This window comes from Diorhabda sublineata, chromosome 4 (genome assembly GCF_026230105.1).
Source record: "Diorhabda sublineata isolate icDioSubl1.1 chromosome 4, icDioSubl1.1, whole genome shotgun sequence".
Taxonomy (NCBI): Eukaryota; Metazoa; Arthropoda; class Insecta; order Coleoptera; family Chrysomelidae; genus Diorhabda; species Diorhabda sublineata.
In genome coordinates, this window is record NC_079477.1 from 18,559,233 (window position 1) to 18,569,982 (window position 10,750).

The following is a 10,750-nucleotide window of genomic DNA, read 5'->3' on the forward strand; positions in this document are numbered from 1 at the left end:
ATTTTTTTGAACGATTATTACATTATGCGGTATGCAATACGAAAGGAACTTTTTGATAGCCAAATGTTCATGCAATAATGGATTAACAGTCGATTTTGGACGACCTTCTCGAAATACATCCTGTAGCAAATTGCGAGAACCATTGAATTAGGAAAACCAGCGAAATATGGTGGCTTGGGATGGTGTTGGCTTCATCCACGTCGAAAGTCATGGAAAATCATTGCACAAAAATATTCGTGAATTACTTCCGTTTTATGACCAAGATGAATGTTCTGAGTATCTGTAAACAACTCAAATAGCACTCGTATGACAACACGTTCTGAGTACGTTCACCATTAAAAATGTCAAAATTTATGAAATCAATGTCAGATTGGAAATATTCATATCAGTCTTGTCATCTTAAAACTCAAGTAGCAACCCACGTTTGCAAGGTCCGACGACAATACACAAATTTAATAATTTTGTGACATAGCTCTTATCAAAATAATTAGGCTTAACGATAGAGTTGCGTCTTAAGAAAGGGAGTCTACTATACGGGCGGAAGAGAGAAAGAGAGAGAGAGAGAGAGAGTTGTTAGGTTATTTACAATTGAGAAATAAGCAAAATTTTATGTAGAATAAATATGGTTTACTTCTATAATGGCTCTCCTATATCGAGCTTGTCCTCTGCGAGGCTAGGATTGTCGTGATTTTTAGGAGTTTTTTTTTGTGAGGGACAAAGTCATTTAGTGCTTGTCCGATCCTTATCGCATGAGGTATAATACAATGGGAATTATAGTAAAACAAAATGGTTAGACGAACCAAAGTGCTTTTGATAGATTATTTTGTGCAAGTGCGGATACAGCTGCGGGTTTGTTATTTCCTATCGTCAGCCATTTGGAGTTTATCAGTTTACAGAAAAACCGCAGAAAACCTGTAAAAGCGTATATAAAATGTATCAAGTACATATTTAAAACAGCGACAGTCATTTCATTCCTTATTGAAAATATATTTATACTTTTATATTTAATTAACTATAAAAGTATGTTTTTTTAAGTTTTTTTATTATAATTGTTTGTTAAATTTATTTCCTACAAAAAGTGCTATATAAATGAAAAGATTTTATTTAGGAATATTTGTGACATCGACTGGTGTAAGGACAGAAACCATATCTCATATTTAATGTATTACTTCCTTCCACAATTTAGCAAACATTAATTACTTCATTCCAACCACTATTGGATCATACTTGTACAATATCAAGATTGATTCAATTCGTTTTCTATCATATAATTTCCTCCTGCGCAAAATCCAGTATCCAGGAGGATAACCAACAGCGTCACAAAAACGTTTGACAAAACAACAGATAAAGTTTATTAGGAAAATTCGGCCTAAAAAACGGCTTAGAATCACAAAATAATGTGAGTGTTCAACAAAAAAACTAGAAGAACTGATCAAACTGAGTAAGACTGAAAAATTATTTCAAGTAAGTAGAAATAGTCCAAATTTTACATTTTCATTACGTTTTGTTCGCCTATTCCTTACAAAATCGTGTTTAAATTTATATATTAGTATGTATATTTTCCAAATATATAAGTACTAGTTTGATTTTACAAAGGAATAATATTTCTATAGGGCTTAAGATTAATGGCGCCGTTTTTAGTAATATTACACCCGTCGAGAAAAAGGATCAATAACCAGTCAACAGCACGTGATTATACCGAATGGCAGGATATTTATGTTGTTCCATTCGAAGACAGTATTTATATTTCAGAAATGGGGAACGAGGATGAATTTTAACACATTTTTTTTTTTGATTTCAAGAAAATCTATTTTTAAATTGGATTCTAAAATGCCCCATTTTTATTAAAATATAAATCATTTGGTAGGTTTTCAATAATTTGAGGTAGAGTTTTTTTCATTAACCGATTCATAACTTTAAAAGATCATTGTTTAATTCCATTATTAATTTTTCTAACAACTAAGTAAAAAATATTTCAACCTAACTGACTGACGAAAATTATGTTTACCAGAATTGTAAATTGTCCAGATTTTATTATGTAGTTCGACTAGTTTATAAATGGGAAGTAATAGTCCAAGTGCTGGTCGGATAATGTTTCATTGGTCAGATGCATTGATAATATTGTGTCAGCAAATAATATTTCAAAACATTATAATAAATCTAAATAACGAGTCTTGAGAAATTGAACAAATAATATTAGTTTCTATTATTTATATAATTTATTGTCTTGCGATCTTCTTCGTCTTGTGTCTTATCCGTGGTGGGATATAGGCGAGCTCTCACTTCTACCTGCTTTCTGCCCTCCAGTTACCAAATATTAGAAGGACTTAAAGTTCATCACATTCAATGGTTTGCCTGCGTGCTGACAATGGCACACCGAATTTTTATTTATTTATTTCGGGTTGTCTTAGTGACCGGGCAGAGCACAAATTCACTAATCCACGGGGAACACCTAAAACTATCAAATTAGGCGAATTCGGAATAATACTTTACTCATCCGGGCTTTCCGATTATGTTATTCATCAACGAAAAGCAGTAGAACAAAAGGGCCATTTAAATTTTGGAAACAGGATAGCCAGAGCCAAACCGTTTTCAATCGTGAACTCAATCCGTTAATACAGAATTGAAAGATATGAGAGATAATTCATTCACGTATTTGTTGTTTGGAATGTCATTAAGAGTATTTTTTTAGATTGAATTAATACATTTTGTTTTGCAATGATCGCACACCATTGCTATAAATTTCAATATAGTGACAAAATTAATATTTTAGTTGTTCTGACTGAACAGTATTTATATCTTCCTACATTCCCATACTTGCTGTGTGGTATTATTAACATGATATTTAAATTTTTAATTGATCTCATTTTTCAGCATCAACGATGATTTCAAGCAAAATATATTTTTATAGATAAGTGATTGAGAAAAATATCAAGGTGGCTCCTTTCAGATTTAAGCTTAGCAGAATGTCGAAATCGAATTCTTCTACTAGAAGCAATTCGGTGGAGACTCCTGCTGATTGTGAAAACGAATTGGAAAGTCCCAGAGCAAATGTTTCTTCTATAATGGAAAATGTTGATGGAAAAGAGCTTACCCCAGCTAGTCCTCCACCATCTTATGAATACGTACTTGAGGAAGTAAGTATTGATACATTTATCAATTGAATATTTGTTAATAATTTCCTATACGAAGTAACTGTCTGGAACAACAACTTTTTTAAGATATCGCTTCTGATACATTTATTATTCATATTAGTAAAACATAAAGAGTTTGAGTTTGCAGTGCCAAACGTACTCATAATTAATACATAATGAACAACTACAAAAAGAAAACTAAATGTGAAAGAAAATAATATCGGATATTCTTCTGTCGCGGAGATATATATTCGTTGAGGACTGGACGACGCGCCGGTGCAAACTTTGCCATTTATTGCTAAACAAATTAATATCTGCAATCCGCCTTATTTATTTATTTACTAAGAGTTGTCTTTTTCTAGACAGAGTCAACTTAGCAAACAATTTCTTTTTCCTGAAATACTCCGCCAAAAAAATATCGCATCATTATGATTTCTGATCATTGCAATGAGATAGAATAACTATTATTATTTAAATGAATATTTTCAGATTGTCTTAACTATTTTCTGTACTTAAATCAATTAAAACAGACAGAAAGTGATATAAAATTAATGTATTGTTTTCGAAAGATAATATCAGTACTAAATGATTCTTTTAAAACTAAATCACATCACATCGCCGTGGATATTTCTGATCAAATCCTCTAAGTAACTTTGGTCCAAAATTTCCCACTCAATCATTAAAACTTGATGAAGTTGTTTAAGATAAATGTAAGTGCGGAGTGCGAGCAGGCCAGTCTAAAAATATAATATTTATCTCTTGCAGGCTCTGCAGTACTATTCTAGCGGTATAGGAACACAAAGTCATTGCCTATAAAATGGGCCTAAGAAATAACACGTGGTTCTTAAATCTCTGTAATGTACCAATGATCGTTTATCAAACAGTACCAATTCTGTGTGAACCCTAAAGATGATAGGATTGTTGAAGGTCAAAATCTGGACCGTGAAAAGTACATTACCCCAATCTTAAACATTCCAAGTCGCATGTTCTCTATTTCGCAAATACCGAGAACACAGTTGACTGACTACTTTCTAGTATATTGGCAACGTTCTTTTGACTTCGCTGTCAATAACAGCAATGATTCTAATAATTTTCTTCCTTGTTGAATTTAAATTTTTGTTCATACGCTATTCGCAATCAATATTGAAAATGACCAATAAAACATAAAACTGTGTCCAATTAACATTTCTTTCAATTTTTTTCAGAAAACTAATCTTGTCAAAATTTCTCTTGCTTTCTTTGTATTTTTGTTAGTTTACAGTAGTGTAATAATAAAATTTCACTAAAGCTGATTTCGTAAGCAATGTTATCATTTCTTAGATGATGCAATACAAATCCCTAAATTTAAACTATTTCTGGTTCCAGTTTTGAAAGAAGTTAAATAATTATATTTCTTCAATACCAAAATTGCCAAAGCAAAAAATACTCAACAGCAAAGTGAACTGCTATCAAAGTATAAAATGATTATATACCATTGAGTAAAATGATACTCATAATATATGCATACGTATGTTTCTTTTTAGACACGCCTGAAAGCCCAAAGGGAATTACCTTCGCCGACTAACCCTATTAAGAGACCAGAAATTATGCATAAATCAAGTAAAGAGTTGTACAAAGCTGTAGCTAAACAGTTTGGAATTACATGTAAAATGTCCGACCAGTGTAGGTGAGTAGACTTGCCAATATTTACTACATTATAAGTTGGAATCTATTATTCTAGTCTTTCTCATAAAGTATATGCATATTAAATTTTTTATCTGTAATGGAGATACTGCTTCTACGCATACTTATAATTTTATAAAATACACATATACCTATAAAGCATTTAGTATAATACAATCCTGTCCATAGTGACCAATTAGTAATTTAATTCTGACTTACTTAACCTAATAGAGTTTTAAACTGAAAACTAAGTTATACTCATAATCGTTCCCTAGGTTCTATAGTATGTTTGGCAATGAAGTTTGACGTGCACACAGAAGCTCTGCGTTCGCACTTCAAACACTAAACTCTAAGTGATCCTCTTAACTCTTCTTTCCAATCCAGGTATTGTATTCGATATTTGTAGCTCAGCATACTTTAGATATAAAAAGTAACGTCAATTTATAACTATTGAGAAGAGGGAAGAAAAGAAACACTACTAAGAAATAATACTGTCCTAAAAGTTATCTGGATAGATTTGTCCTTCGCTAGAAGAAAAGGGGTTTTTCTAATCTGTTCAACATTGAGTTAAATTCTAAGCTTACATTTCGATTATAACGGAACACTCTATTTTTTCAAATGTCTAATCGAGCCCACTGTTTTCAGAATCAATATTTAATCAACATTATCGGAAATGTCATTCTCATAGATTGATATTAATTTGTACTATTGCTGCATATTTAGTTTGTTTCAATTCAACCAAAAAATTTCATATTTGAAAGCACGTTAGCAATGACTTCGCTATGTTAGTAATGAAGAATTATCAAAAAATTCTTTGTACAAATTTAGAGCATCTGACAAGCTAAACGTGGTGTTCAACTTCATTATTTAAGGTGAGGAGTTATGAAATTTCCAGTTTAGTTTATTCCTAGTCATTTTGGCATCTGAATAATAAAAAAAACAAAAATGATAAGATTCATCGGAATTTATATCAATTTTCTGATGACTTTTCGTGATCTTGATCTCCATAAGCCATACGAGTATCACATTTCTATACTAAATCCATCCAACAAACAGAGCAACCCAAACAACAATTATTAATTTTTTTTCGTACATCGCTACAGGTTCGGAAGGGTCAGTTACGTTTTAACAGTTTGTGCTGGTATATTTTAAAAGATCTTTAGTGTATATACAAGATGTTTTGATATTTTATATTTTTCAAATATTAGCTATTGATATTGATCAAGAAACTGCTAATTTCTATTGCCACAGTTCGCCTAAAAAACCAAATTATTGAGGAAAAACGTAATTTTCAACAATTACAAAAATGAAGTTGAACCAAATCCTTTGTTGTCAGTCGATTAATCGTAAGAGGAATAGGAAACATTGCGCTTGAGTGGGCTAATTCTAATCTTTATGCAGTAATGGGAAAATGGGAAGATATAAAGAGTAGCATTCTTTTTCGGCTCCAAAACCATACCCCTCACGAAAGATAGTTATTGATAAGGTCGATTTTGATTTAAACGCTATTAAAAGGGAAGTACATCATTTTTTCCGAAAAGAAATACCTTCAATACAGTTTCAAAAGATATGAATGTTAGAGCTGACCTACCAAATTTCAAAAAGTCGAAATTCCACAAGTTTACGAAAAAATTAAGTTTTAAATTAAAACAAAAGGAGAAATATTTTCTTGGTCGAGAAACTAGAAAAAGCATTGTAACAATTTTATTTCAGCAGAACAAACTGGTAAACAATATTTGATTTCAAAATGATATTTAGTTAGTAACAGCGTATAAATAATGAAAAAAGAAAAGTAATATAAAATAATAATAAAACCTTCTTGTCATATTAGTCCAGAATCTGAAGAACTGCTATACTAGAATATTCATCAATAAGAGTAATTATCACCGGTATAGATAGACATCTACTAAAGACCAGACATTTTGTATTTGATTTTAACGTTCTTAAAGTCAATATATTTTGAAATGTAATTAGCTCCCTTTCTGTCCCAGCCATATCTTTTCCAAAGTTTTGCATAACACAAGTTGCGCATTGTTGGACATCAATTTCCATGAAGGATAAAACAACAAATTGCGCCACTAAATCAATTCCATTAAAGTCCTTGAAACGAAGTTATCTCTCAAGTTAGAAATTATTTCTACATGATATTAACTTTCATAAAGTTCCAATCGATTTTGAGTTATATTTTCTGGAATAATAGGAAAAAGCTTGATAATGCAGCTTTGGCATTAGGTTTTGTTCCTAGAATTCAAGCTTATATATAAATGCATTCATATCAGAAATCATTGGTAGTTGTTTGTATTTACCCTAAAGCTACAAATTAAGTTCATTTAATTCTTCTGAAATATCTACAAGAAAACCAAAATCTCTAGGTCGGGTTAAATTTTCTAGTTCCTGGACTGAACAATGCATATAAGACATAATTGAAACGTTGCAACACTCGTCCCTTACTGAACCACCAAACTTCAGAGTGAAGTAGTTCCCTGTATTGGCAGACAATTTCATCGGCCAACGCTTTAAATAACCTTGTTTGTGACGGTTGAGATATAATTTTGTTTACAATTTTTACCGCCAATTTCATAACATAGTTTAGTTTTAAAAAAATTCCACTTAATGCTTGCTGATAGATAATGCAGCGGTAAGAGAGAAATTGGGGGAAACTTTCATCTTTAAGACATAAAGCCACGAGACCCTTATCACACTTACCATAGCTGGAGCGCTATTGGTTGTCAATACTACCATTTTTCATATTAGAATTTTCTCAGTAAAAATAAGATTAATGAGACAAGTTTTGTCCAGTATTATGCACCTTCAGAGGTATAAACTTCAATACATCTTCTTTAAACGTAAAATCACAGAAAACCATTCTAACAAACACGGCCATCTGGAAGGTATCAACTACATCAGTCGATTAGTCTAATTGCTGTGAAAAATACAATCATGCAAGTCATTTTTCAACTATAAAAATATATCATTATTCATTACTTCTACTCGTCTCACCACTGTATTAGCAGAAAGTTGCAGAGACCGTATTAAAAACACTATCTCGTCCCTATCTCTAAAATCTGCAACTTCTAAAAACGCCTGTGTTATAATTTCCTCGTCTTCATAAAGTTTCTTCTTCTGAGCATTTATCTGAGACACACGGTATGATACTTCAGTTGCGGCCTTATTTTTGTCGCCTGTTCTTAAAAATACTTGTGGTCCAATGAACTGGTTTTTTACTGTTCTAGTTTTTTCTTTTTGGCGGAAAAATGTAATAGAAATGATTTCTCATAATTGGAATGTACAGTTTTATGATGCCTCTCAATATTTCCTTTTTTACCAACACAGACAGAAGTATTACATAACAAACACACATTTTTGCCTTTAACTTCTTCTTACTACATTTGCCATGCTTTAAATTGCGGGTCAACGCTAACCATACCGCTAATTCTTTGCAGTTTTAAGCTGCGCCTAGTAATCGATTTTAGCGGGGAGATATCGTGTCGGCAAAACTTCGTTCACTACAGTGTCCCAATGCTCGCGTTTATTATGAGAATTTGCGCAATTAAAAGAATGTGAACCTTTCATATTTCAAAAATGTTTAGCGAGGTGCGAGCTACCAGAATTTTATTTGTGTGCGACAGGTAGCTCACAATCGACGGGGGTACCTCACAATCGACGGGTTGACGACCGCTGCATTAGATGGTCTAATTTTAATATTTCCACTTTCACCTCATCACCACTAAAAATAATTTTAAGATAAAAAGGCGCGCGGTGACCATGCTTCTATCACGCATCGATTGTTTTTTGGGTTGGTCTGTTTATTGGATGGATTTAGTAAACACTTAATGGTATTTCTTCAAAAAAAAAAAATACTACGTATTCAATAATATAAAAAATAAAGCGCATTTATTTTGCCATCTGAAAATATTATAACAATCGCTTCTTCCTTTAATATATTAAATTACTCCTTTTTATAGGTGCTTCGACTGTCAAAGCCATTATTTCGACTGCGAATATGAAAAAAATGAGCACGAAAAAACAGATGGCGGTCTAGGAGCAGGAACTCCCATGTTTATTTCAGAAGTCATGCATGGAACCGCGTGCAGTATATTGTAATTTTTCTAAAAATAGTATTATACGAAATATATCAAGTATATTTTACGAGAGAATTTATAACATCTAAAAATGTATCTATATAACGAAATACGCACACTCAAACGTGCTACTAATTTAATTTCACAGATTTTTTAAATATTCTATTTAAGATACTTCTTTTATATTACAAGATATGATGAAATCAGCTAATGGAAAATATTACAATATTCAGGCAATGACCAGTCATAACTTAAGAGACAAAATTAGCATAGGTAAACAAATGTTTTCATTTGAAAAAATACTGTAGAAACTCTAAATATACTGATAACACAAATTTCAATTTTTAAATGAAGCATTTTTTTCGTGAAAATTCTTTTAAGATGAAATCTCATTGTTCTAGACCAACATATTTACTCTTTTTATACAACTCCCTCAAAGTAACTTCCATAGAACGTTTGGAATAAAAACTTAACCACTTTGAATTAATTTAGGGCCCTTTTACACTGAAGCAGCCCTGTGCGACATTAATAAGACAGTCGTAGCTTGTATTCGAACACGATGGATTATTGGTGCTTCAAAACCGTTTCTAAATTATGGTTTGTTTGAATTTCTTTTGAAAAGTGGCGATTTTGGCGAAATCACATCAATAAAGTGCGTTGAAGATTACCGGCCATGGGGTAATGAAAAACCTCATAAGCGCATTTCGCAGAAAACAGAATCGTCTCACCAATAAAAAAGCGTTTTGGATCTACCAAAAACAGTAAAACAAGTTTTGCCTATAAATAGTTTATACTCAATCTGACTAAATATTGGTAGTTGATGTCCTCTCTTTTAATATAATGTGTAATTAAATGTAGTAAAAATCCTCATTTGATATTTTGTTAAAGTCTGATAAACTTGCTTGATCAGCCGTATTTTATAGTAATTAGACCAAAAACATTCCCAAAATATAGCAGGCAACAAGGAGACTCATACCTCAAATAGTGGTATGCCCCGGTGTAAAAGAGCCCTTATATTTCAGTAAAATTAGGTATTTCCAATGCACTGACAAATGTGAATTGCAGTCGAGTGCTCCTTTTAACCTTGAAAATACAGGAGTTATATGTAGGGGTGTGTTAAATGAAAATAAATTAGAAAAATATTTCTGTGTTGTATATTAGTATCAGCCTAATAATTTTTTTGTAAATATTAATTTTGTCCTTTTTATTTAGTATTTTGCTTGTTAATATCTTATTTGCAAAAGATTTTTGAAATAATGTAGGGTTGTACTAAGTGAAATAAAAAATTTTTTTCCTTGTAATTACTTATGCACAGTATCGTATCATTGTTAAATACTTGTTTACGTTACCATGTATCGTTTTTTATAAAATATATGGATTAGAAAAACCTCATTAGTTTATTAATATATACTTCAGTAAAAGTGGCATTTTATTCAAACTAAAAATAAATACTTTTCGTCTCAAAACGGAGTGATGAAGCGCCCACTACAATATTTTAGATTATTTAGGAAACACCATTCATATTCAGAAATAATTTAGGAAAATTTAAAAACATTGATAATTGATGTAAATATAGAAAATTGCAGAAAATTATTGACGTAGAAAATCTTCAATCAAAATAATACCTATTTGTATTATGTTTTATTTAAAACAGCCTGATGCTACAGTTTTTGCGGAAAATATATATATATATATATATATATATATATATATATATATATATATATATATATATATATACGGCAATGTGTATAATCCGGTATTGTATACAATACCTAGGCAATGTATAGAATACCTAAAACAGGTATGAAATAGAATTTATTTTACACTTTACCTAGGTATTTTATACAATGCCAAACTTGCAGCAGGTAA

At 31.3% G+C, this 10,750-nt stretch overlaps 1 protein-coding gene across 1 annotated transcript; it reads left to right on the forward strand.

The window, feature by feature from the left end:
* Window positions 1–773: 773 nt before the first annotated feature.
* LOC130442512 (uncharacterized) lies at window positions 774–10,265 on the forward strand. The gene is made up of 4 exons (XM_056776676.1): window positions 774–1,464; window positions 2,875–3,137; window positions 4,658–4,800; window positions 8,762–10,265. Exons 2-4 carry the CDS (start codon window positions 2,967–2,969, stop codon window positions 8,898–8,900), a joined length of 453 nt encoding a protein of 150 aa, XP_056632654.1. The 5' UTR covers window positions 774–1,464; window positions 2,875–2,966; the 3' UTR covers window positions 8,901–10,265.
* Window positions 10,266–10,750: the final 485 nt, after the last annotated feature.

What these genes read in the sequence shown, in the direction of transcription:
- LOC130442512 (XM_056776676.1), top strand. Translation starts at nt 2,967, where the DNA reads ATGTCGAAATCGAATTCTTCTACTAGAAGCAATTCGGTGGAGACTCCT. An exon ending in ATGAATACGTACTTGAGGAA is followed by an intron (nt 3,138 to 4,657) that starts GTAAGTATTGAT and finishes GTTTCTTTTTAG; the next exon opens with ACACGCCTGAAAGCCCAAAG. An exon ending in AAAATGTCCGACCAGTGTAG is followed by an intron (nt 4,801 to 8,761) that starts GTGAGTAGACTT and finishes TCCTTTTTATAG; the next exon opens with GTGCTTCGACTGTCAAAGCC.